The sequence below is a fragment of the Colletotrichum gloeosporioides genome (genome assembly GCF_011800055.1).
Source record: "Colletotrichum gloeosporioides strain Lc1 chromosome Unknown consensus_66, whole genome shotgun sequence".
NCBI classification, from domain to species: domain Eukaryota; kingdom Fungi; phylum Ascomycota; class Sordariomycetes; order Glomerellales; family Glomerellaceae; genus Colletotrichum; species Colletotrichum gloeosporioides.
The window spans coordinates 1,289,000-1,315,772 of record NW_025544711.1 but is presented as its reverse complement, the minus strand read 5'-3'; the positions used below and the strand labels follow the sequence as shown (position 1 = coordinate 1,315,772).

General features: G+C 54.7%; 5 protein-coding genes across 5 annotated transcripts; 2 read left to right on the top strand and 3 right to left on the bottom strand.

Moving 5' to 3' along the window:
- Positions 1–2,257: 2,257 nt before the first annotated feature.
- On the top strand, positions 2,258–3,776 carry GCG54_00014983 (Secondary metabolism regulator laeA; the record flags this gene model as incomplete). Its single annotated transcript, XM_045414802.1, has 4 exons — positions 2,258–2,693; positions 2,906–2,935; positions 3,043–3,253; positions 3,305–3,776. The coding sequence occupies 4 exons, from the start codon at positions 2,258–2,260 to the stop codon at positions 3,774–3,776; spliced, it is 1,149 nt and encodes a 382-aa protein (XP_045260924.1).
- A 10,662-nt stretch (positions 3,777–14,438) lies between these two features.
- Positions 14,439–21,982, top strand: GCG54_00014982 (Cell wall alpha-1 3-glucan synthase ags1; the record flags this gene model as incomplete). The annotated part of the gene is made up of 8 exons (XM_045414801.1): positions 14,439–14,936; positions 15,005–15,408; positions 15,467–18,361; positions 18,415–18,656; positions 18,711–19,048; positions 19,100–19,444; positions 19,500–20,629; positions 20,680–21,982. 8 exons carry the CDS (start codon positions 14,439–14,441, stop codon positions 21,980–21,982), a joined length of 7,155 nt encoding a protein of 2,384 aa, XP_045260923.1.
- Positions 21,983–22,210: 228 nt separating this feature from the next.
- Positions 22,211–22,564, bottom strand: GCG54_00014981 (uncharacterized protein; the record flags this gene model as incomplete). Its single annotated transcript, XM_045414800.1, has 1 exon — positions 22,211–22,564. The coding sequence occupies one exon, from the start codon at positions 22,562–22,564 to the stop codon at positions 22,211–22,213; it is 354 nt and encodes a 117-aa protein (XP_045260922.1).
- Positions 22,565–22,860: 296 nt separating this feature from the next.
- GCG54_00014980 (uncharacterized protein) lies at positions 22,861–23,867 on the bottom strand (the record flags this gene model as incomplete). The annotated part of the gene is made up of 2 exons (XM_045414799.1): positions 22,861–23,296; positions 23,743–23,867. 2 exons carry the CDS (start codon positions 23,865–23,867, stop codon positions 22,861–22,863), a joined length of 561 nt encoding a protein of 186 aa, XP_045260921.1.
- Positions 23,868–24,011: 144 nt separating this feature from the next.
- Positions 24,012–25,476, bottom strand: GCG54_00014979 (Homogentisate 1 2-dioxygenase; the record flags this gene model as incomplete). The annotated part of the gene is made up of 2 exons (XM_045414798.1): positions 24,012–25,338; positions 25,409–25,476. The coding sequence occupies 2 exons, from the start codon at positions 25,474–25,476 to the stop codon at positions 24,012–24,014; spliced, it is 1,395 nt and encodes a 464-aa protein (XP_045260920.1).
- Between the last annotated feature and the right edge of the window lie 1,297 nt (positions 25,477–26,773).

Genomic DNA, 26,773 nt, shown 5'->3' with positions numbered 1-26,773 from the left:
CAGGGAACACAGTCCAGGAGCCCTTCTCACGTCTCTGCACCAATACCCTCCCATCACATCGCGGACTTGCCTCCGTGATGATCTGCCTGCGCATAGAAGTGTTCTAGGGCGAAGGGCCATCTCCACAGTGGAAACAACCCCCCATCTGACTTCCTCTTCCAGATCAGTAGCAGCAGACACAAAGCCCTCTCGCCATTTTGCTCGTGGAAAGACAGCAGCACTAACAGGTGTGATGCATGTATCCGTCCACATATCCGTACTCTTGCCTGATAACTGGTCTGTCCCATCTATTGAAAAGTGTGATATGGGCAGAAAGATATGCGAGACGCCTCATTAAGCCTCGAGCGCTGGCTGGCTTCCATCCATCTATACTATGTAGGTGCTCTCTTGGACCTGGCGCCATGTACCCGCGCTACTTGGCCCATGGGCAGTCATGTACCTTGACTACTTGCCTACCGACTGACTGAGGAGGTGCTTCTTAAGTTCTTAGGTTCTCGTCCACGCTAGAGAGGGCCACAGCGACCCGTGCAGGACAGGGACTCGGGGGGCATAAGGCACCATGACCTTGCCATTCATTCATCCATCCACATCCCATCCATCTCCATCTCCATCCATGCCTCTCACATTCTGCTGCCCGTCTCCCTTCCCCTTGCTACGCTGACACACATACATAATCAACCCTCTTCACTTATCGTCGCCGCTGCTGCCGTGTTTGTTGTTGTCGTCGTCGTTGATCAACGTCCTCATCATCGTCGTCGCAAAACAAACATCACTGCCCTGCCCCGCGGGGTCAGCCAAAGTTCCCTCCCTCAGAGTGCTGCGCCCCAGCTCTGCGTCGCTTGCGCGCGTTGCCGCTTCGGTCCCCTGTCACCAACGACCGTCGGAATCACCACCTTGCGACACCGTCGCCGAGAGATAGAGACAACTCTTTGAGAGCAAAGCATCTTCTCCCCGCACAGGTCACCCGCCGAACAGGACTGTTTCTCTCACGCTACAACCTCAGCTTCATCTTTTTGTCAGCAACATCTTTTCCAGTATCTTCATCTTCCAGGAGCTGGAGACGAAGACAAAGACGAAGCTCTGCTACATCGGAATCAGATTCTGCTGCACTTGACAGACAATCGGTCGTCCACAATTACGCCATACTTGACAGACGCCGACAGTGTTACACAAGCAACCTACCTCGCTCTCCTCTCCTCGATACCAGACAGTCAGACTTGGATCAGACTCGGACGACTTGCCAGTGTGCCTACGTTGCCTACTGCCATTTCTCGCCGTGGTCAGGTCCCCGGTGGTCCCCAATCATCCAGCCGGTACGTATCCTTTGCGACGTTCTTCAACTTTGCTCTACACATCCCTTCCCTTCCCCAACCCTTGTTCTTCTTGATATCCTTAGTCTTTCGTGGTGGTGGTGGTGGTGGTGTGCCTTCACAGCCACCGAGCGGCGGCGGCGGCGGCGTCCAGACACCACCATCAGACACAACCACAACCCTTTCATCCTTCATAATGTGGGCTAGCCCCCCGTCACGACGCATGCCAGAAATCCCCCAGAGGAAGTTGAATCGAACTCTGATGCGCTTCTTCGAGGCTTCTCTTGGCCGCTCGCGGTCGCGACGCTCTGCCCATCCCGATTAAAGCACTCTGCACTGCCCAGACATCCTCCACCAAATAAACCCTCGCCGTTGTCTCGGGTCCCTCCTTGTCGCCCGCTCCAGTTTGTTTTTTCTCTTCATTCTCCCTCCCGTCTTCTCCAAATCTCCAAGACACACGGCGGACACACTTTGTTCTGCGCCCTCCGTCATTCGTTCTCGCCTCCCCTTCCCACCCCTCCAGATCGACGTTTTCGTCCAACTTTTTCCTTATTCAGCCTGTCTCTTACCCACAAGCGGCTCGCCCGCTTCCCGTGCCGCTTCGGGACTTTTATTTTCTGACGGTTGAGATCAGAAGCGCGATTGCCAATCAGGGACGTCATCGCCGGCATTTTGGTCTTGGTGGAGGGGTCCCTGATTTGATTTTTTCACACTCTCTACCCCCCTCGACGCCCCCTCTGAACGTTGGGGAGCCAAGACTTGAAATCGCCTCGCATTGCCCTTGCGCATCACAATACCCTTTGCGCCCAACTTTGAATATCGCCGACATACTTGCTCATCCCCGACTCCGAAGCTCGACTGCCCCCGGCTTTGAAACCTCATCTGGTTCTACACTCACATGTGTTCGCCGGTCACGCCTCAACTTTGCCTGTAACTATTAGCTCACGATGAACTCGCCTCCGAACTCATTCCACCAAGCATCACCTGAACATCTTACAACGCATCCCGCTTCAGCCCTTAGCGACCCATTAGATCACCAGAACCCCGGAAAGAGGCGCAAAGTCGACGGTCCTCCTTCGCCGGAAGACTATGCCCCTGCAGCCATGTCACCACCCAGCTCAACCGATACTGCCATCACCGTCGGATCTCACAATGACGAGGGGCGCGAAACCGAGAGTTTGTCCGAGAGCGTGCTAGAACACATGTATGAACATAGACTGCGATACCATGCATACCGCGCTGGAAAATACGCCTTTCCCAACGATTTGGTCGAACAGGACCGCGACTTCATGAAGCATCTCATCAGCAACCTTCTTTGCGACAGATGGTATCTGTCACCTGTGGACGACGTATTAGCAAGAGGTGGTGAAGTGCTAGACCTTGGTATGTCTGTGATGTCAAATAAGTGAGAGGCGTCAGGGTTGGACGTGCTACCCGTGCTGGCATTTGCTGAACTTCCTCGCTCGGGACGTACCGTGAGATTTGCCATGGCTAGTTCCAAACGACAGGCAGCCATCGTTGTGATGTCAGCAGTGGCTCAGCACCGTCGCCTTCGGCCTCGATTTGGAGTTCTTGACTGACCGTATGGGTTGCAGGTACCGGTCCTGGTCATTGGGTTCTTGAAGGTGAGCATCGTTCGGCTCTTCTGCGCAGGCCTTGTTATCACGCACGCAGTTGCTGCTGACATGGGACGCGCCATCATATTGAAGCATACTGACAAAGTTTGGCACAGTCGCGGAGTGGTTCCCTGATTCAACGTTCCTCGGTATCGACCTGTCACCTATTCAGCCCTCGGAGGTGCCTCCCAACGTTCATTTCATGGTGGATGACTTTGAGCACGAGAACGGATGGGCACTGGACGAAGAGTTTTACGACTTCATTCACCTCCGTCACACACTTCACTCAGTGCGAGATCGCATGGAGCTCATGAATCGAGCTTACCGGTGAGTCATGGCAAATCAACATGATTGTACAACATGCTGAATGCGATTCAGACACCTCAAGCCCGGTGGCTGGTTTGAGATTCAAGAACTCGAGTTTTCCCCCCTCTGCGACGACGGCACAACACCCGAGGGTGATGGCTACGGCTTCCGTGTTTTCACTAATTACTTGGAGGCGGGAATGAGAGCACTGGGATCGGAAATGCACGGTATCCGATACGCCGCCGACGAAATGCGCTTGTCGGGCTTCGAAAGCGTTCACGAGGACAGACGAAAGTGTCCGATCGGCGACTGGGCCGCTAAGCCCGAATTACGTGAGGCAGGCGGTTTAATGCGGAGGACAATCGAGGACGGCCTGAAAGGTCTGGCGACACGGCCTTTCCGAGCGCTGCAGTGGACGGAGGTGCAGATCGAAATTTTCCTCATGAACGTGAGGCCACACGTTGCCAACAAGGGATTCCACGCTTACCTCAACCACCGAACTGTATACGGACGAAAGCCGCTGAACGCACCGAGACGAGCCTGAGTCTAACGGACGATGAGGGGATGAAAGAAGGTACGAAAGGACGACGTTTTTGGTGATGGGACATGGCGTGCCCGCGAGGGTGATGCAGAGTCGCGTACTGGGGCTTGCTATCATCTTTTTCCCGGGATTGGACGCTTCCTCTCCCATTCTGTACTTGCTTTGCACACGGGTGTATCAGGGGCATTGAATCAGGGGTCCAGCTGGCGGGCTGGCAATATCATCATCACAAAGGGCATTGCATCGGCCAAGGAGGGTGGTCTCAGCGGAACGGCGGACGGCGGGCGGCAGCTTCGGCTTTTGCATTCCTTGGATTCAAATCGCAGCGGGGCGATGGTGGAGTTTTTTGATATTTTCTTTTCCCAGCAGAAGTCATGAGATTATGAGGACTATGGCGGCTTATCACGTCTGCATGGCTCGGTCCGAGCTACTACAATTACTTAACTTTCCAGTACGCCTTGCCGACGCAGAAGTCCTCTCGTACCGGATGGGCGATGCCTGGCAGGGCTCACATGAGGAGGATGGGTTTCATAGGAGAATGCCACACCCAACCTACTCGGTTGATCATGTTCTCCAATCTCGGTCTTCTGATGATCATTACCGTTGCTCTACGCTAGATCGGTGCGGTTCTTGATATGGACACATGAACCTCGCCCTCGTGATGGCAGCTTCTGACCGCCTGTTAGACAGCGACCGCCGTAGCACAACATGTCATCATCGAAAGCTCACGCCTCGGCCCTACCTCTGATTCGTCCCATGTCATCCCACACCCCTCAAACCTCGGTGCCTCGGGATGCTTACGCCCCCTTATTCAGACGATTAAGGTTTTCCACCAGACCCGATCGTTCATCGCATGGCTATTTTAGGCCGAACGCACCACCGCGCCCGCTAGTCCTAACAGCGAATCGTGGAATCGCCCAGACACAGCAAAAGAGACGAATGGGCAAAAGATTTGACCAGCCTGGGGGTCGAACCCAGAATCTCCTGATTGCACGATGAATCGTAGTCAGACGCCTTGCCATTGGGCCAACCGGCCGGGTTGCACTTCCGCGGAAGCGGAAGTGGTGATGGGGACGGGAGGTGGTGGAGTGGGATAACTAGCGCTGGTGGGAGAAGGGGGGACGGACCCTCCATTGTGTAAAAATTCTGCACTGGATGGATGGGGCTGCTCATTGGTGTCTGGGTTGAAGCCCAGCAAGTTTCGTGGAACTTTGATGAAAGCGCGTTTGCGTTTAGGATCTTGGAGAAGATTAGCTGTTTAGTTGGACTTGTGGAATAGTGATGTGATTTACTCTGCTGGATTGTGGTTGAGAAAACCAGTAGGGGTTTGCGTTGCTGATTTATGAACACACAATTCTGTAACACCCCCCTTGGTCACACACATTATGTTGTTACGGATGATCAGTTAAGGGGGCCACCAGACGCCAAAGTCTTCTTGATAACTTTGAGTTCCCGCTGGGTTTGTCTTCTCCTCAAGCACTGAACCCTGCGTCTGATATTAGGTACGACCCGACGTTTCGAGGGCACTGCACCTCGATGAGACAAGTTAGTAAAAAGTCAAAGGGCAACAGGAGAACTGTGAGCATTGTTCGACGCATATCTGTAGTTTGAGAGGCTCAATTACAGAACACTTCCAAATCGAAGAAACTCAGCCTCGTACGACGTCGAGGGTTGGTTGGTCTGAGTAAATTATGGACATGGAAGAGTTCAGCTGTCGATACAGCGGTGGAGGTTTCGACGGATTTCTCTTTGCTCCAAGTCTGAGGGGCGTGACGATGAGTTGCTATAAGATTATGTGGGTGGTCTCGGTTTGTGAGTTCCCAAGTGCATGTCTTGGAGGAGTGATGCCGTTCGCAACACCATGAATGAAAGCTCATTGGAATGCACCCGTCCCTGTTATTTAAGGTAGGTCACATGCCTGTGCTACCTTCAATGAGAGGCGAAGTGCCACATGTAGCAAGGTAATAGGTGTAGCCAAAAGTCATACTGAAGGGGAAAGAAGGCCGATTCCAAGTCCTGCTTTGAGCACTTCCTGTAATAGTAATCGAGTCTCAGCTTGTTATATGAAATCAGGTAGGGTGATGAGGAACGCTCAGCACCGCTGCCCATTCGCACCAGTGTTGGCATTCTGAGCATCGGTCCTCAATCGTTGCGCCTCGCAGTTCTCAGTTATCAAGCATCACTCATTACGCAGCGTCGCAACGGCAGGTTATACAGAAAGATTTTAGACGGCTAAGACGACTTGTGTGTGTCCGCCGTTGGCACCCGCAGGCTTCACAAGCCTTATCGTTGCAGCTTGGTGGTAATGATCCATGATCCATCAAACCCTAGGTGGACTTATGTCAATGCAGCAACGATTGGAGGATTCAAGACGGCATTCCGTTTGGTGTATTTGTGTTTTTCCATGTCACGTTTCGTTATTGTCAGAATACTCATCTAAGTCGAGTGCAGTTTTGGCGAATAGTGTCAGTATGTTAGGTGGACTTGTGAAGAATGCCCTGCGTGTTTGCGTTGATAATTATCCATTATTGCTGAAGGCTAGGACTATGATCAAGGCTATACTTACGAAGATACTGTTTGGAAATGCAATGAAATCATGGATTAAATAAAGCATTGAGAAGACGTGCTTATTCCGCAGCAATACTACGCAACAGGACAGTTCTGAAACGCAACTTGAACATGGTCAAAACCCAAAGTCAAACGCGTTCTAGAAACGATTGCCTACGACAGACGGTGTAGAAGCCATCAATATATTTCAATTTTCATTCGTCTTGGAGAAACCCCGTCGTTTACGCGTCAAACACCAAAAAAAGAGTTACCTCCATTGTAGAGATTTCGTTCCCAAGCAGAACCAGTTGGTGTCAGGTCTTCAGCGTTTCCCACCAGCAGCTCTTTGGCTGAGCGATTAGTATGGCCTGTTACCTTAAAGGTATAATGTCGTGCGAAATCTTCGAGACAACAAATTTCAAGGCTCGTGATCATATAGCAGGTCAGTGAACAGCTCGGTGAGCATGCGTTGAGGTCGCTCATAGGACCTTCGAGTTCCGCCGCTCTCATTTGGACACCGTGTCATGGGGAATGATAGATTACAATTTGTGTTAGAGATTCAAGTGTAAATTCAGCGTGAATGGAGACTCAATAAAGTAAAGAGGCTGTCTGCGAGACAGTACGGCTCTTGTTTATATGAGATCAGCGGACATCAACTCCGTACGTAGTTCATTTGTGATCAGTACGTTTGCCACAATCAATTACACACATAGGAGGCTGTGGTACTCGAGTGAGCATACAGCTTACGGTTGAGTTTTGTTCCGTAACATGAGCATCAGGGGATTCACAGAGCCCACGCAGCTGTTCTACGTTGTGTGGATTCAGAAGCAATCTATGCAATAAGCACAGTGAAGCTGGCTAGCCTTAATTCTAAATATCACCATCTAGATTCACTGGTGATCATAATTCCATTTCTGCAGAACCGTAAAGTGATTGGGCATGGCTCATGCCGGTTACGTGACATCTTTTTTGATCAACATCAAAGCATCAAGACTATAACGAGCCATTATTAGCAGTGGAAATAAAAAGGAAACGCGAGCTTCCAGTTGAGATGTCAAGGTATTAAGATAATGTCTCCCAAAGGGTTCCAGAAGAGTTTGTTATCACATCTCGAAGTGGAGATGTCAGTAGAGACATTAAACACACTCAAGAGAGGTAGCCTTCACTAATGCAAAGTGCTGGATGTTCACAACACTATGTACAGCTCGCGTATAGTTGCTGTTGGTCTGGCTTCAGGGCTACAATGTGATTCGTGTCGATCGCGAGGACGCACCGTAGAAACCTAACTTTCTTTTTTCTGAAATCCTTTAGCGCACGACACGTGGTGCTTTCCAGCTCACCTTGGCTTTGTGGCAGAGTCGAACGAGCTGGAATCCTATTTCACTAGCTTGTCCTCGTTTAGATGACTGAGTCGATGAGAGCTGATCAAGCTAGGTTTTGAGTTGACTCTCAACCAAGACACGATCCTACAAATCGCACTGCGATCACGGCATTCTAAAATGAAACTCTTCTGATCGCAAATTCGAGGCATGTATGTTGAGACAGTCATGTATCCATCAGTCACGTTCAAGTTATGTTGTTTGCTTGATGTGTCGTTGAGTTGTGTGGGACTAGTACCTGAAGCTAGACGTTTTCAGCCAGCCTCCATACCAGCGATCGTGAGCTTGTTCCCGTTGATCGACGCTACGGCCCTGTCTCACAGCTAAACAGCGGTGCTGGGAATTTTCCTTTGTCCTCCACGAGATCATGAGGGGCGTTGCGAGGCTGTTCGGAAACCCGCATGGGATCCAGTTTTGTTTCTGCCGCTTCCCATGCAGAATTTCGCAACGTTTTCCTCCTCCATCCCTTTCCAGCTATGTCAATCAAGAACACCGACTCAGATACCCCAAGAAATCACTCATACACGCAAGATGCTTACGCAGGCGTGAGCCCATATTCAATAGTGAGCCGCCTAGTCAGCGCCGCTTGCTCATGCTTACGAGTAGCTACTTTGAGTGATGCGTCGCGGGTCTCTATTGGCTGCCTTCACCGAATCCTCTGCAGGGTTTAGTGGCGCAGCTCCGTCGACGGGAACGAAACACGCCTCAGGAATTTGAGCCGCGCGGGAAGGAGTCGAAGGATTATTGAAATTGCCCGTAAGCAACAAGACGACATCTCATCGTCCGTCTTTCGCCCATTGCGGAAAAGAAGGGAAATAACAGCGTCCAAAAAGATAACGACCAGACATCCCGAAAAGGATGTGGTGCCTGCCAAGAACAGCAATCGAGGTGCAAAGGCCCCGGTCGGTTGGTCGCTGCCCAGATACATAGGTAACATCTTCACCTGAGACTCCCGCCCTCACCGTACGGTCGTCACAGTGCAGGTGACGAAACAATCAATCATCACTATCGAAGGAAAACGCCCATTGGATCCCGTTGCGCAGCAAACAAATCACCAACCGGCCGATGACGCCCGCTAAGCCGCAGATGCTTGCGCGGTCCGCCGTCCGGGTCGTTTTTTGACACGAAACGGGGATAATTAGGATGGGTTTGAGCAGGATTGATGGGATGGGGATAGGGATAGGGACAGAGGGGACGCGGGATGGGGATATGGATAGGGGTTGGAGCTGCGGATAAGAAGAAAAATCGAACGGTACGCGCCCACTCACACACAACACATCACTTTGCGCGGTACTTTGAGACGGCGCCGGGCCATGAATTGGGCTTGGCCGCCACCATGAAAGGGCCAAGCCATCAAGCCCATCAAGCCAAACCCGCGTGTCCGTCCGCGCGCCGCCCGCCCGCGGAAGGCCAATTGATGAAGGGAAGACCCCCACTTCGCTTCGTTGCGAAAAAAAAAAGAGCGAGAAGGGGACGGGGACGTGAGCTGGGCTGGGCTCTGCCGTGACTCGTCCCGTCGGGGATAAAGGCCCGCCGATTCAGTTCCTTTGTCTGTGTGTGCCCTGCCAGTCTCCAGAGAGAGCGAGAGTGAGTTGAGTCCTGACTCCGTTGCCTCTGCTGAGTAAGGACCCACGCTTCGTTCGATCCAGCCCGCCTCCTTTGTCCCAGGTGTCTGCGATAAGTGGAGGTATCTCCATCGGGTCCATTGCGAACATTGCGGAGAACTCGGCTGGGGGTGTGTAGTCGTGGTGGTGGTTGCGCGGTGGCTGGGGAATTTCTGCGTGTTATCTTCCAGGCAGCAGGCATCTCTCCAAATGACCAAGTGGCTTTTTTCGATGCTGTGATAGAGGGGGAAGATGCCGTTAAATGTGGAAGAACGTTGAAAAAGGACCGAGAAACAAGTGCACCGTCTGGGCTTTTTGGGTTAGTTCGGAATGCAATATCTCGTCCGTTAAGAACAGGTTCAGCAAACAGACTGGACCGACGCATCGGACGGCAGGCAAGGCTTGGCGAGTCGCGGCGACGACACTTTGACAATTCTGGAGACTTTTTCGTCTGTGATGGGTATTACCTTGACGGCCGCGGTTGGTTTTGGTTTACTGCGTACTGCGTACCCAAGGTAGGTTCGGCGTAGTTAGTGGCGGTCCCAGAGGACCGGGTTTGACTCGACCCTGGGGAAAAGGTTAGGGAAATGAAGAAAATTCCAGAAGGAATATACATGCAGTTTAAAGTGCGGAACATAACGAGATGCGGCCAATATTGCAACACTCGTTGACAATGTTGACAATAAACGGTCGCCAAAATGTCCGACCGCGGATGGGAACCCCCATCATCTGTGCATCGTCGTGGAGACTGCCAAATCTCCCGCACAGTTATGCCGCGGCATCTCTCCATCCAAGTCCTGCACAAAGCCACAAACTGTGATAGAGACAACGCAATAGGAGAAATAGGGGCAGAAACTCTGGGCACTCGAGGCCATTTTATTTACCACATCAATTTGCTTCTGCTACTTCGCCTAACGCATCCGCACGGGTTGGCGGTATCAGATTGATCGGGATCCGTCTTCCTGGGAAAGATGTGAGGTTTCGCTGCGGAACGGGAACATGGGCCAGAAACCGCCGCCGCGCCCCGACTTCAGCTCCCAGAGTCCCAGAGTCCCAGCAGCTCCAGTTCCCAGCTCCCAGCTAAAGCTCCAGGTTCTCTTCCCAGGCTCCCAGGACCAGCATCACCCGGAGTGGCACCATGTCAATGCCCACCACGGAGACATGGGCAGGTTGTTTGGACTTTTGGAGCAAATCCAGTTTTCCCCCTCCCGGCGGCCTGTCTGCTCCGCTCTCAATGCCTCGTAAAGCGCGCCACACCGAGATTGAAGATGGGGGTGGTCTGGAGATGAAGGCACAGTCACTGAGCCACACACACAACCTGAAGCCTCCGTATCGCGTCACGCCCGCGGAGCGAGTGGAAGGACAAAAAAGTTGGCAGAGGGGGATCTCGGGAGCGCACCAATGGGCGACGATCCAAATGGCAACGACGGTTCCTTGTTGAGCGTCACCCAATACTAGAGATAAATATAGCAACGATCACCACAGGGGGGGCCAACGGATCTTAGGTTGGAGCTACGGCAGAATAGGTACCACTGCTTCGGTCTCGGGCAAAAAATGACGAGATTTTCGGGCTTCGTTACCAGAGACATGACATCCCACGGGCAGGACGGCACCTACGGGCAGCGCGGACGGCACCCAGCCGATGGGATTTCTCAGCCTTCTTTTCCATTTGCCTAATGTGCTACCTCAGCTAGTGTAGCGTACCGCGTACCGTACCGCCAGTACGGGCTGTGAATTACAAGGCCGCATTCTGGTTCACTCTGCGCCCTAATGCCTTTCCGCTTCGGGTAGGCCGGAAGTCAATAGTTCACCGAAGGTTGGCCAATGAAGGAGGCATCCCCCATGGGTGTTGGCCAGCACCTCCGGGCTGGTTAGTGGGCAGCGGACATGCCGATACGGCGATATTCTTCTAGACCGACTAGACGGGAGTTGAATCGATAATCGGTGAAGGAGCCTGCATTGTTCAGGGCTGAGGGCAGGCTAAAGCACAGAGCACAGAGCAGGATACGAACGGTGGGAATAAGAAAAATGTGAGTGCTGCTCGAACGTTGTGCTTTCTTCTCGGGGCTCGGGGTGGCTTGTTACCGGGAGATAGCTATGCACATGTATGCATGCAAACCGCTGCTGGCCTGTTTGGCCTGCGCCTGTGTGTTTGGCATGTTGGCACTGCAGGAACACCAGTCGGTGGCTGTGTGTCTTGTGTATGCACAAAGTCACTCCACCAGGGCACCGTATTTTCTCTCATAGCCGCGTCATGCAAACCCATGATAGGGGGTGACTAAACAAGCTTCGGCATGCCTTGGCGAATTCATCGCGAAAGCAAGACGGGCCCTGCTCTGAGGAACTCCTGAATCTCCACTACGGGAGATGTTACAAGTGAACTTACGGGATGAGGTTGAAGACATGTCGATTCATGTTGCTGTACCTAGTATGCGTGTCTGTTAGATTTGAGAACAAAAGGCTGACTGGCTACTGGTGCATTTGAGCAGAAATGAGGCTTGAGTTCAAACGAACCGAGACCAGCCTCCTTTGACCAGTTTTTTGAGTTTCAGCTTGCAAGGACAGCACTTGCGCAGTTCCGCCAGCTGTTCGGACGAATACGAACATCAGACGAGCGAGGAAGACTTGACAAGTACTGGACACCGCCCGCCGTTTGATTTCCTCTGTGCACTAGCCGCTGCGGCCTCTGTGCACTGGTTGACATGCACTAGAAACTTACTACGAAGTACCTAGTGTAGTGCTGGCCGGCTGCCTGTCTGTCTTGATTACTAGCGCGGGATGCTCCATGTTCGGTTGGTTCCCTGGAAGCGAAGCGCCTTCGTGTTGCAGATTTGGATGATGGACGTGGCTGACGGTAAAATGAGCAGAGCAGCAGCAGAAGAGGCTGATTGATGGATGTATCAAAGAGGACGGGCGTTGAAAGATAAGAGATGTTGGTTGATAATGATCCGACCTGGACCTGATGCGTGGTATTGGACGGGAAAAAAAGGAAGGTTGCAGTGCGACTCTGTAGCTCAATTGAGCGTTCTGCGCCGACGAAACGCGCAAAAACAGGCAAAAACAGGACACGCAGACTGCCCGAATCAACTGAGACTGTGCCCGCTCCGAGTTGAGTTTACCTACTACTTACCTGCACCGTTGCAAATCCAACGTCCGTCCTGTCCGTCCGTTTGTTTGCCACTTCGGCTCTGCAGTCTCTGTCTGCGGTCTGAAGTCTGCACCAAGCAAGCCCAAGCCTGTGAGGGGGAGGGAGGGCGGCCGGCACATCTGCCACTTTATTAGTGCACAAACCGTTCGAGCCGGGCTAATGCCGTGACGTCAAAAACGATGCGCTGTCCGTCACTTTCTACCGCGTCCCAGCAGCGGAAGAGCGAGCCCACAATCACGCTCAGTCCGTGACCCGTCCCATCATCATCCCTCCTCATCCCATCCCATCCCATCACCATGATCCCATCCCATCCCATCCCATCCTGAGCCGTGTGCTGTGTCCGTGTGTGGTGGACCCCTCTCCTGACTCGCTTGTCTCCTTATCGAAGTCTTCCCGAAAATTCTTCCCACACTTTTTCCTGCCGTGTACTATGACTATGGTCCGGTACAGTACATACACACACACACATGGATCCATGTAGCGCGTATATGCTAAGCCTAGGGTAAAGACACACTGCAAAAACAGCGAACAATGAGACAGACAATCGAAAAAAGGGGACCATGTCGCCAACGCGACCAACCAACGCAGGTTGCTTACCGTGCCATAAGACGCCATACGGTGTCGGCGGCTGGCAGCGGGCACAACACGAGAAATATGCAATGCAATGCACGAATGGCCTTGTCCACCGCCCCAGGCCACCGCAGGCAAGCGACCCAAACCCCCAACCTCACCCCCAAGAATAGGCTCTCTAGCCGCGTTCTGGACCTCGCTTCTGCCTCTCGTGACTGGAACATGCTGATTGTTTCCATCAGTTCTATGCAGTGCCTACGGCCATGCCCACTCGCCCTCGTTGAAGCTTTTGCTCGGCAGGCTTAATGCTGTCTTGGGACTTGCTGGAAGGCTGCTCTCGCGTGCCCGAGCACAAGCCAAAATCATCCCCCCCCCAAGCACCCAAGCCCAACCATCCTTGACCGGCATCCCTGGAGGATCCAGGATCGATTGGCTTCCCGGGAACCACCCTGGTCGGAAAATGTCCAACTTGTCGACTTTTGAGGCTCCACTCCCCTTGCCCGGGTCCGCTTCTTCCAAGCCGGGCACAACGAGCCTCGAACAGTGGCCCGGCGTCAAGGGCCCTCAAGGCAAAAGCCAGACGAAGGACCGCCTTCTGGCTCTCCGAGGCCTCAGAACCTGGACTTGGGCCCCAAGTCCCGAAGATCTGCATTGTTGGCCAGTCCACCGCGCCGGACTGGGGGGGCCCCTTTAGCACCTTAGGAAGGAGGATATTCATAGTACCCAATCGGCCAGCCTCCGGAACCCTGCTCTGTTCGACAGCCGAACGAAGGCCACCCGAGGGAAGAACGAGCAGGAGGGAAAGAAAAGGTCACCGCTATGATGCAGACATGAGTAAACCTCGAGCTCGTATCCTAGAATGGTGGGCTCCGCTGTCGACGGGCATGACGGGCTTTGGTGACCCTTTTCGTGAGGCGATGCCTGGTATACCTGCGGGTCTGGGTCTCTTTACCATGTATCCCATGTATCGATTCCCGCCCCTTTAGTTCAAAGATTTCTGTCTCCATCAAAGGATGTAGATGTCCCTCCCTCCCCCCTCTGACGTATCTTGGTCCTGGTTTTCTTGCTCTAGCTTCTGCTCTGCGTGTTTGTGTGGGAACTGGAGATCTTTACAATCGCTCAAGCCTCCTTTCCATACTTTTGTCTTTCGTTCAATCAAGCAAAACTGGCATCACTCGCTTTTGGCCGGTTTATGAGTATTGTTACATCGCTTTTCACTTTCGTTATCTGATTTTTATCGGGTTTTGGCCCCCGTATCTCTCTGATTGTGTGTGTGTGGTCTCTCTGGCGTCATATCATCAGTTGGCTTGGATATTCACTCCCATACAACCGGAAGCAGTGGTCGGTCGCTTCAACCCACGCTCGCTTCGAGGAGCTCTCGGGCGTCCCTCACAACACCACATAACACTCAGCCAAGATGTGGTTTGGGAGTTCGCTCCTATTACTGGGTTGCTTAACCCATAATGTTAATGGCTACAAGTACGACCCGGACTATGTCGACTTCAACCTCAACACAAATAAGGATGCGCAAGATCCTATACAATACGACGGAAAATGGGAGAACCACGACTTCCACCCGTCACCAGACAACTGGCGGTTTCCCTTCTACACTATCATGCTCGACCGCTTCGTAAATGGCGACCCAGCAAACGATAACGCAAACGGAACCGTGCTCGAGCAGGATATCACGGGTACGCAGCTGCGATTTGGTGGTGACATCGCCGGTTTGGTGGACACGCTGGATTACCTCCAGGGAATGGGCATCGAGGGATTGTATTTCGGAGGATCCATGCTCATCAACGCGCCCTGGAACTACGATAATTACTCTCCGTTGGATCACACCCTTCTGGATTTCCACTTTGGCAACATCACGATATGGAGAACCGCGATCGAGGAAATCCACAAGCGTGGAATGGTAAGTTTCCACGATGATGGAGGAAGATTCCGCATGGGACAGGTTGTAAGCTGACCTGTCGGACTTAGTACATCGTCTTCGACAACACGGTCGCGACATTGGGTGACTTGATCGGTTACAAGGACTACCTCAACACCACGGCGCCGTTCGAGCCCACCGAGATGGAGGCCATCTACAAGACCGACCGACACTACTTGGACTGGACTTTCCCGACTAAATACAACAAGACTTGCGAAAACTTCCCGAGACTGTACTACGAGTCCGGTTACGAGGTCGGCGAGGAGGTTTACGGCATGTTCGAGGGCTGCTACGATGGTGACTTCGATCAGTTCGGTGACACAGAGGCTTTCGGCGTTTACCCCGATTACCGTCGTCAGTTGACCAAATTCGCTTCCGTCCAGGACAGATTGAGAGAATGGGTCCCCGCCGTCAACCAGAAACTCGGTCACTTCTCCTGCATGCTGATCAAGATGTGAGTTCGGGACATGGTCGTGAGGAAATGTATTGGAATACTGACAAAATGCTTGCAGGTTGGACATTGATGGCTTCAGATACGACAAAGCGCTGCAAGTTACGGTTGATGCCCAGGGTGAATTCTCCAAGATGATGCGTGATTGCGCCAGCGACCTCGGCAAGAAGAACTTCTTCCTCCCCGGTGAGATTACAGGTGGTAACACCATGGGTTCCATCTACATCGGTCGCGGACGCCACCCGGAGCAGTGGTTCAAGGATATCAACACTGCCTACAGCACGAACGAAACCGTCGCCGAGGACCAGGACATCTTCATCCGCGACAAGGGCCACCAGGCCTTGGATTCGGCCGCCTTCCACTACTCCTTCTACCGTTTCTTGGTCATCTTCATGGGTATGGACGGTACTGGTGTCGCCGGTTACGATGTGCCCAGTAACTTCGTCGAGGCCTGGAACGAGGTCCTCAGAGCCAACGATCTGATCAACGCCAACACCGGCGAAGTCGACCCCCGTCACATGTACGGCGCCATGAACCAGGATACTTTCCGCTGGCCCGCCATTGAACTCGGCCACGAGCGCAGTCTGATGGGTCTTTTCGTCACGACGCTTCACCTGCCCGGAATCCCTATGCTCACCTGGGGCGAGGAGCAGGGCTACTACGTGCTCGATAACACCGCGCAGAACTACATGTTCGGTCGTCAACCTCTTTCTTCCGCCCCCGCCTGGCAGCAGCACGGATGCTACTCCATGCCTGCTACCCTCTACTTCCAGATGCCTCTGTCGAACGCGCGCGAGGGCTGCCGCGACGACACTGTTTCCTGGGACCACCGCGACCCCGCTCACCCCATGCGACTCGTCCTCAAGCACATGTACACCATGAGAAAAGAGTACCCCGTTCTTCAGGACGGCATGTGGCTCGTTCAGCTGTCAAACCACACCGAGGAGCTCTTCTACCCCGGTAACTCCGGAATGGCCACTGTCACCGGTCTTTTCAGCGTCATGCGCTACCAGCTCGGTGTCCAAGATATGGGTGAAGATCTCGTTCCCGTCTGGTTCCTGTACAACAACTGGAACGTCACCAAGTCGTGGACCTTCGACTGCACCAATGAGGACGAGGCTCTGATCTCTCCCTTTGAGGATGGAACCACCGTCAAGAACCTGTTCTTCCCCCACGACGAGATCAAGCTCGAGGCCTCCCCCAAGAAGCTCGGCTACGCCGGCAACACGGGTTTCAACGGCTGCACCAAGAACATCACTATGGCTCCCTTCGAGTTCCGCGCCTACGTCCCCAAGGCCGACTTCAAGAACCCCCCCGTCATGCTCACCAAGTTCAGCCCCGGCCACGACTACCGCATCCTGGCCAACGACACGAGCAGCACCGTTCCCATCGAGTTCCAGTCCAACGCCGAGCTGGACTGCGACAAGTTCAAGGACTTCGTCACCTTCAGGGCTCACACCGACGACAACAGCGTTCCATCCATCGACACGAACTCTATCAAATGCTCCAACATTTCCGAGCGCCCGCAAGAGTGGACCGGTGTTTTGCCCTCCGTCTGGTCGTGGAAGGCCAACCTCATCAACGTCAAGCACGGTGTCCACGAGGTGACCGTCTCCAACGCCACCACCGCTACTGGAAACTCGACCACCGGCGCAACTGATCACTTCTTCTTCCGCATCGGCGCCGCCGAGAACCCGATCGTGTTCCCCGCGACCGCCAACTACTCCACCACCCTGCTCTCCCAGGACGACGACGGCACCCTCAGGATCAAGCACAGCGCCGCCGGTGCCTCCAAGTTCCGCTACTCGACCAACTTCGAGTCATCCTGGAGCGACTGGGTCAACTACGAGACCGAGACAAAGGTTGTCAAGCAGGAATGGAACGGAACCAAGGAGCAAGAGTGGGACGGAGAGCATATCATCGTCCAGTACTGGTCCCAGATCCTCGGAACCAGCGCCTACAAGGTCCACGCTGATCTCGACTACGACATTCCCCGCCGCATCCCGCATATGTTCGCCGTCGGCAAGTTCAACCAGTTCGGTTACGACAGCGGTTTGACCAAGTCCCTGTCGCACAAGGCGGAGTCGCTTTGGCAGTGGCACTACATGGACGAGTGGCCAAACTACTTCAAGTTCAGCATCTGGGGCATGAACCCTGACAAGATGCCCGATCAGTCGTTCGTCTACGGTGACGTCGACGGCGACAGCGTCGTTGAACGTCTGCCTCCCTCCTCGCTGTTCGAGAACGCCGTCAACATCACTTCCGCGCCGCCCAAGCCGTACCTCGCGTACAAGGTCATTCTCAACGACGCCACGCTGCAGTACCAGCTCATCCCTGTTGGCAGCATGTGGGTGCAGTTCTTCCTGTGGCTGTTCCTCTTCATCCTCCCCATCGTTGGTGGTCTCGCTGCCGTCCAAGCCTTCAAGCGCTCTTTCTACCAGGTCAAGTTCAACGAGACCGGTGTTGGTGCCCAGTCCAAGTTTGGCCAGATTGTCGAGAAGACCCGTAACGCTTTCATCGGCGCCGCTGGTGCCATTCCTCTTAAGATGAACAGCTCGACCGACCTCGTTTCTGCGGCTGCGGCTGCCACCACTGCCAACAAGCGCCGCAGAGTGCTGATTGCCACCATGGAGTACAACATCGATGACTGGAACATCAAGATCAAGATTGGTGGTCTGGGTGTCATGGCCCAGTTGATGGGTAAGGCGCTCAAGCACCAGGACCTCGTTTGGGTCGTTCCCTGCGTCGGCGATGTCGAGTATCCCGAGGACCAGCCCGCTCCCAGCATGTTCGTCAAGATTATGGATCAGATGTACGAGATCAAGGTTCAGTACCACATCGTCGACAACATCACCTATGTTCTGCTGGACGCTCCTGTGTTCCGCAAGCAGACCAAGTCTGAGCCGTACCCCCCTCGCATGGACGACTTGGAGTCTGCCATCTACTACTCTGCCTGGTAAGTTCGAAACCTCATTAAATCTCTTTCAACACGTACTGACACACATCCAGGAACCAATGTATTGCCGAGGCAACCAACCGTTTCCCTATCGACCTTTACCACATTAACGATTACCACGGAACCATCGCCCCGCTCTACCTGCTCCCCAAGACTATCCCCGTCGCGGTCTCCCTCCACAATGCCGAGTTCCAGGGTCTCTGGCCCATGCGCACACCCGAGGAGAGCAAGGAGGTTTCTAAGGCGTACAATTTGGATCTTGAAATCATCAAGAAGTACGTCCAGTACGGTTCAGGTAAGCATGCATTCGCCCCCGCGGGTCGTCGATCAGAGTCCTAACAACACGCAGTTTTCAACCTTCTCCACGCTTCCGCCAGTTACCTCCGCATCCACCAGAACGGCTTCGGCGCCGTCGGTGTCTCCAAGAAGTATGGTGACCGTTCGTTCGCCCGTTACCCCATCTTCTGGGGTCTCTCCAAGATCGGCCAGCTGCCCAACCCCGACCCCACGGATACCGCCGACTGGGACAAGGAGGATTTCATGAAGCAGAAGAAGCCCGAGGTCGACCCCGCGTGGGAAGCCAGCCGTGGTGACCTCCGTAGACAGGCTCAGGAATGGGCCGGCCTCAAGGTCGACCCTGAAGCCGAGCTTTTCGTCTTCGTCGGTCGTTGGTCTCTGCAAAAGGGCGTAAGTCATGCATTTGTCTACGGGCCCGAAAACTTTGCTGACATTTTCTAGGTTGATCTCATTGCTGATGTGTTCCCCTCTGTCCTCGAAACCAACCCCAAGGTTCAGCTGATTACCATCGGTCCCGTTATTGATCTCTACGGCAAGTTCGCCGCCCTGAAGTTGAGCAAGCTCATGGAACTTTACCCCGGACGTGTCTTCTCCAAGCCTGAGTTTACTGCTCTCCCGCCCTACATCTTCAGTGGTGCCGAGTTCGCTTTGATCCCCTCCAGAGACGAGCCCTTCGGCTTGGTCGCTGTCGAGTTCGGAAGAAAGGGAGCCTTGGGTGTTGGTGCCCGCGTCGGTGGTCTCGGTCAAATGCCCGGATGGTGGTTCACGGTAGAATCGACCAAGGCTGTAAGTAACCAATGATTCTGTCAACCCACCCACAAGCCGCTAACGATCTTCACAGGCCCATCTTACCAAGCAGTTCAGACATGCTATCCAGTCCGCTCTCAAGGCCGATACCAAGACTCGTGCCGAGATGCGTGCCTACTCCGCTAAGCAACGTTTCCCTGTCGCCGAGTGGCTCGAGAAGCTCGAGAAGCTTCAGGCTGGCTGTATCAAGTCTCACGCCAAGTACGGTAAGAAGGGTCTGGGCAAGGGCAATGTCCTCGTCAAGCGCAGCCGCGCCAGCTCCAATGTCGGCCTCCGCGAGGAAGTCGAGCTCGTCGACCGCTCCCCCGCTTGGATGAGACAAGTCTCGGACTACGACGACGATGCCACCACTCTCAACACCGGACGCAACACCCCCGCTGGCATGCAAACTCCCCACGGATACTACTCTAGCACCCCCGGCTCGCCCATCATCTCGCCTTCTCCCGCCTATGTCGACTCTCCCGGTGGCTCTCGCGCTGCTTCTCCTGGCCCTCACAGCCGCAACATCTCTGGCAACGAGCTTACTCACTCTCGCAACTACTCTGGATTCTCAACTCACGATGTCAACAACCACAGCCGCAACGTCTCCGGTTTCTCCATGGCCGACACTCTTCCTCTGCCTCCCCCAGGCGGTGCTCTGGGTATCCACGACAACTCATCCCGTGCTTCCATGCTTAGTGTCGAGGACGTTGTCGGTGACCGCCATGACTACAAGCTCCAACAAGTCGACCCCTTCTTCACCGACCAAAAGGGCGAGTTCTACCAGGAATTCGAGGAGAGACTCAAGAACCTCAACGCGCAAAACTCCATTTCTGATCTCTGTATCGAGGACTACCTGATGAAGAGTGAAAAGGAGTGGTTCGACATGTACCTCGACGCCAGGCTGGGTCGTCCTTCGCGCCCCTCGTCTCCCTCGGGCTCCGGACGACGATCCATGTCTAGAACCCGCTCCCCGTCCAGATCCCCTCTCGGCATGCTTAAGAACCTGTCCAGCTCCAAGCTCAGCTTGCCCATGGAGCGCGGCCGCGCTGCCAGACGTTCCAACCTGATGAACAGCACCAACGCAGATGGCTACGGTGACCAGACTCCTCCCGACTCCCCTGGCTATGACCGCGCCCAGTTCGCCCTTCCCGACGATTACGTTCCCCCCACTGGTGTCAAGAAGTAGGTTACCATCCTTCCGCCTCCCCCGTATCACAACTAACATCGCGCAGGTACCTCCAGTACAAGGTCGGCGATTGGCCCGTCTACGCGATGCTTCTGGCTCTCAACCAGGTCATCGCCACCAACTCCTACCAGGTCACCCTTCTTACCGGCGAGGTCGGCCAGACGGCTTCCAAGCTCTACGTCATCGCCTCCATCTACCTCTTTGGCTCTCTCGTCTGGTACACGCTGTCCCGCACCGTGCCTCTTCTGTACCCGCTTTCGGTGCCTTACATCGTCTACGGTATCGCCTTCCTGATCCTCGGCTGCTCTCCGTTCGCCGCGGACAACAACACCCAGGTCTGGCTCCAGAACGCTGCCACTGGCATCTACGCATTCGCCTCCGCCTCCGGATCTTTCGCGTTTGCCTTCAACTTTGGTACGGACGGTGGCTCTACCGTCCCCAAGTGGATCCAGCGTCTTGCCATCATCCAGGGCTTGACCCAGTTGTACACTCTCGGCCTCTGGGCTTGGGGTTCTCTCGTCTCCGACGCCGAGGCCAACTCTCAGCCCAAGCCCACTCTCGCCGGCTCCCCCGCTCTCCTCGGCATCTGTCTCCCCGTGTGCCTGCTCCTGTGGGCCATCGGCGTGCTCCTCTACCTTGGTCTCCCCGATTTCTACCGCGAGTCCCCGGGTCCCGTCCCCAAGCTGTGGGCGTCCCTCGTCAGGCGCAAGACCATCGCCTGGTACCTCCTCGCCGTCGCCATCCAGAACTACTTCCTCTCCCCGCTCTTCGGCCGCAACTGGTTCTTCCTCTTCTCGTCCCAGCACGTACCCGTCTGGAGCATGGTCATCCTCGCTCTCTTCTTCTTCATCTTCGTCTGGGCCTTCGTCCTCTGGGGCTTGGCCAAGGCCAGTGCCAGCCATCCCTGGCTGTTCCCCATGTTCGCCGTCGGTCTCGGTGCTCCCCGCTGGGCCCAGATCTGGTGGGGTACCTCCCGCATCGGCGTCTGGATGCCGTGGGCCGGCGGCGCTGTCGCAGGTGCCGTCCTCAGCCGTATTCTCTGGCTCTGGCTCGGTGTCCTCGATGGTCTCCAGGGCGCGGGCATCGGTATGATTCTCATGCTGACGCTCACCCGTGTCCACGTCGCGGCCGCCTGTGCCGCGGCGCAGGTCGTCGGATCAATCTTCACTATGCTCGCGCGTGCGACGGCGCCTAACAACGTCGGTCCCGGGCCTGTCTTCCCCGACGTCAGCGAGGGTGTCGGCGTGGCGCTTGCGAGCGCGTGGTTCTGGGTGGTTCTGTTGTTGAACCTGTTTATCTGCATTGGTTACTTCAAGTTCTTTAGAAAGGAACAGGTTAGCAAGCCTTAAAGGGAAGGGGATATATACCACAAGGCTATGATTGTGCTTTTCTGGGATTAGACGTGGATAGAAAGTTTTTGTTTGTTTTGGGTAGCATATGATCCTCAGTAATGACCACACACTTACTACTGTTAATAGAGATAATGAACAATTAGATATCTCTCAATAAGTTTCCGTCTCAGTGAATATGAAGCCTGCTCTCGTACAACAACTAAAGACCATCCTAGGAGCTACCACCTAACAATTCGATGGGTTGACTGTAGCAAGTCGACTCAGGACATGAATGGGTGACCCTGAATTCTGCACGCCCGGATTAGGGATCGCATCTAGGTTGAAGCACAGCTTGACGTTGGGTCCAAAGATGAGGCAGTGAGTTGAGCCACCAAAGTGGAAGCGCCCAATCTTGTCCGCCTTTTTAAAGCTTTTCTTTTCGAAGAACTCAACAGAAGAAACCTCGGCCATGCCAATCATGACCACAGCCGTGAGCCCGATGTCGGGATTATTAGCCTTGATGTAAGCGACGCCTCGTTTGGCAACCGCGGAGATGTAGCTTTGTGACAACTCGTCGGCGCCAATGTCTGGATGAGCCATTCCCTTGTCCGCCCATATGAGAGGCTCTAATAGTATGCGCCGTTGATGATCTTGGGGCAACATTCGTATGAACCAGAGACGAGAGCATGCCAGTTGTGGTAGCTATCCCCACTGAGGAACGCCTGATAGACAGTGCCTCCAATGAACGCTCAGCCATTTTCTCATCGCCGAGCATATCTACAAGGCTGTAGTTTGATCGACCGTCAGGGTTCTTCACCCAGACTGTGTCACGAAGGTGGACGTTTCTCCGGATATAAAAGGGTGTTGACTCGGTGGCAATGACGATAACATTGTCGTCACGCGGGCACGCGAGCGGCCAGGGGCCTATCTTGAAGTCGCGAGTGAAGAATTGGTCCCATGAAGTGAAGCCGTAATGAATGGGGTCGTTCGGGTCTGGAAAGACATGTGTCCAGGAAGTTCTTCAACCCAGCCTCCTGGGTCTGGGCTACGGGTGCCAGCCAGCCTCCTTCGGCAGTCGTTACTGGGTCGACTGACTTCCTCGTGGTAAGGAACTGGCCCCAATAGACCAGCATGTGTTTGAATACCTGGTTAACATCGTCCCGGATGAATGCAGCGAACTCCGCCTTGGTAGACATAGGCCAGTCTAGAATGGCGTTGATAGGAGTGCCGATTTGGGGGGAGTCGTTATAACGAATTGGATTTTGGATCTGGTAGTTGAGGGCTTGAATAAGTTCTTCAATGTGTCTGATTTCTGCGCCACCGCCCGGGACTCTGTTGCAGGGAGGGAGGCCTGGTCGTCACCTCGGTCAACGTCTCAGTAAAGAGCATGAAGACATTGGGATTCGATTTGGTAAGATTCCGAAGAGCGGTGATAGGCGGGGCATCCGGTAAGTTCGCAGCCTTCGCACTCAGTAGGAAGCCACACTCCAGGCGTGGCGAGAGACCGTGCCGGCCCAACCCTTACACCCAGGTTTAAGACAAACCCCAGCGCGGGACGGGCCAGAGCCTGAACGGAATCATAAGATCGCCCTGTAAAAGCAGTGAACGGGCTGGTTTCTTCTCATGGTCTAGGAAACCAGGCTGTCCATAAGTGTTGCATATCTTCGGACGACATCAAGTCTCGGTGCGTCGTGGTTCCCTCAACCTTGACCTATTCCACTCGTGCTATGATCGTGTCTGGTTGTGAATCTCGGACGAGGTATTCGCTTCCTTGGTACAGGAAGCTGGCACCGTCGTAGATCGTGAATGCTGCCCTCAAGAATCTAGTTCCCCGATAGTCCTTCCTCTCAATCTCAGAGGCACCCTTCAGCCTCAGGGCTGAGTCAACAAGAACGGACTTCATTGTAGCCCAATATCGTGTCAAGGGACAACACACTTCTGCGAGAATTGGAACTAGCAAGGGAATATTGGATGTCAACGTCAATGTATTTTGCCTCGAACCTTTGTACTGTTTTTCTCCAAGCCAAGACTCTCTCATCCTTTTCCCTCACTTCAACAAGTGACCCTCCGTCTCGGCACCCTGCGGCCTCTTCCAATGCACCGGCAGCTCCCCCCAGCTCTCTTCATTATACTTCTCCTGCACCTTTTGACACGTCCTCAGCCCCCACTCCGTCACACCAACCATGGCGCAGCTCTCAAACATGAACGCGCAGCTGCCGGCGCCCACCTTGGCGGGCTTCAGCTCCGCGTTCCGCGCCCCCTCCCCGCTCTCCGCGTCCGGCCCGTGCCCGCTCATCGTGTTGTGCAGGCTCGCGCCGCCGGGCACGAACCCGCCGGAGCCCCCGCGCTTCGCGTCGTACCCGCCCGTGATCAGGCCCATGAACTCCGACATGGTGTTGCGGTGGAAGTACGGCGGCCGGAACGTGTCCTCGGCCACCAGCCACCGCGGCGGGAAGATGACAAAGTCCGCGATCGCCGTGCCCGGCACCCCGCTCGGCGCCGACAGCACCGTGAAGATGGACGGGTCCGGGTGGTCGTACGAGATGGTCCCGATCGTGTTGAAGCGACCCAGGTCGTACTTGTACGGGTAGTAGTTGCCGTGCCACGCCACCACGTCGAACGGGCTGTGCGCCTGCTCCGTCTTGAAGAAGTCGTTGTTGAACTTGACCCGCACCTCGTACCTGCTGGGTCCCTCGTGCGCCGTCGCCCCAAAGTCCTCGTCGAAGCTCGCCACGGGAGCCTGGAAGTCCCGCGCGTTCGCCAGCCCGTTGGTGCCGATCGGGCCCAGCTCCGGCAGCACAAAGTGGCCCTGGTACAGCTCCAGCGCGTACCCCCTCGCGGGGCCGCTCGGCAGGTGGACCTGGTATTTGATCCCTCGCGGAATGACGGCGATTTCGAGCGGGCGGACGAGCAGCCAGCCCAGCTCGGTGCGAATATCCAGCACGCCCTCCTGCGGGACGATGAGCAGGTCGCCGTCGGCGGAGTAGAAGGCGCTTTTGGCGTCCATGCTGCGCCCGGCGGCGTAGACGTACATGCCGATGCCCTGCTTGAGGGTGGGATCGCCCGCGCCGGCGACGAGCCGCATGCCCTCGACAAAGTCCCAGCTGCGCGCCTCGTCGTGGTCGAAGGGGTCCCAGCGTAGCTGGTTGGGGATGTAGCGCAGCTTCGACGGCTCGGCCTTGGGTTCCGGGGTCGTGGTCGGCGCGTAGGGAGGGTGGGCGCACGAGGGCAGGATGCGGTAGAGCCAGGCCTGCTTCATGTCGTGGCGGGGCGCCGTGAAGGAGGTCCCGGAGAGCTTCTCGGCATAGAGGCCGTGGGGGGGCTTTTGCGGGGAGTTTTGGCCGATCGGGAGGGACTCGGGGACGGCTTCGGACCTGTGTGCGAAGAGGTTGCAGGTTAGCTTCGGGCCTTTTAAACTGGGTGTCGGGCAATGGGAATACGCACTCGAGGTGGGAGTCGAAGCCGACCTGGTATCGGTACTTCTCCTTGAAATCAAACGTTGTGACGGGCATTGTGACGGACAGCTTCAAAGCAGCTATGTGTCGAAGCTTACAGCGGCCGGTGTGATGGATTGTCGAAACAAAGGCTCTGCATGGAACAAAAATCGGTCCATGGCTTAAGTTCTATACCACATCCCCCAACAGCGGCGGCGGAATAGGGTTACTCGCTCTGGATGACGTTGGATGGAATTGCGTCCCTCGCAAAGCCGACAGCTTGTTCTCGATTCCGCGGTCGTCGCAAGGACCGTAAAGTCGGCGTCAAGCGGCGTCTGCCGACGTTAGCCGGGGCTGCCGGATGTGGTGCTTCTCACTAGGCCTTCCAATTCCGAATTTCCGCTGCCTTTGGGGGTTGGGGGTTCAATTGCTCCAAGAGGGGGCCGTGCGACCTGGCCCCGTCTCACCCCGCGGCGGAGGAGGAGTCTGAGGGGAATTCGGCAGTATCCGTTCAGATCCGAAATGGAGACATTGCTGACTGATGACGGGCGAGATTGAGGGGTGCAGACGTTCGAGGTTTCGGACGAGGAAGACGGTCTATGCCGTGGATTCAGGCCATGACTTTCCGGAGCTTGGGATCTTTGAGGTCCGGCACAGATTGTTTGGCCTGGCTGAGACAACAGCTGGAATGATACCACACTAACAGCATCAACACCTGAGGAAGGGAGACCGTGTTAACACGGCATCATTTACCCCGCCATCTGTGTCACCAGTAGAGGGGTCCATGAGTGACCATGGATCATGGAAACACGCAGCTGAATGCTTACGCACATGTTTAAATTGCAGAAGAAGCTGAAGTTTGACCATTTCAAGCTCCAAGAATGACATACTTGAGCATCTACAAAGTGTACGGCCTAGATAGATCATTCTTCAGCCCGCTCGGACGGCAGACCCTAGTTCCCCGGGTAGTGGGTCACGATGCAGGACAGCCGGTGCACAGCTCCCTCATATCCACCCACCATTGACGACATGCCTTTCTCGACGGTGATTAGATCAGAGGAGATGACCTTTTTGAAATGACACAAAGATTCAGGAACTCAGACGTACATACACCCAAGTCACAAGTGAAAGAGAATGTCATGACTGTCAACGTGTCTATTCAAGCGACCCAAGGCTTTTACCACCTCGAGCCCGCTGAAGCACCGTCGACGTCACGGGATTTCCTAGCTAATACACCTCGAGGCTTCGAGCCTGAGAGAAGAGATCCGAACCGATGAACCCATCCGACGATATCTATCGCAATATCCCATTGCGCCAAGTCGCCATACGAGCCAGAGCGAAGCAAGCCAGTGTTTGTGATCAGGAAGTATTGGAC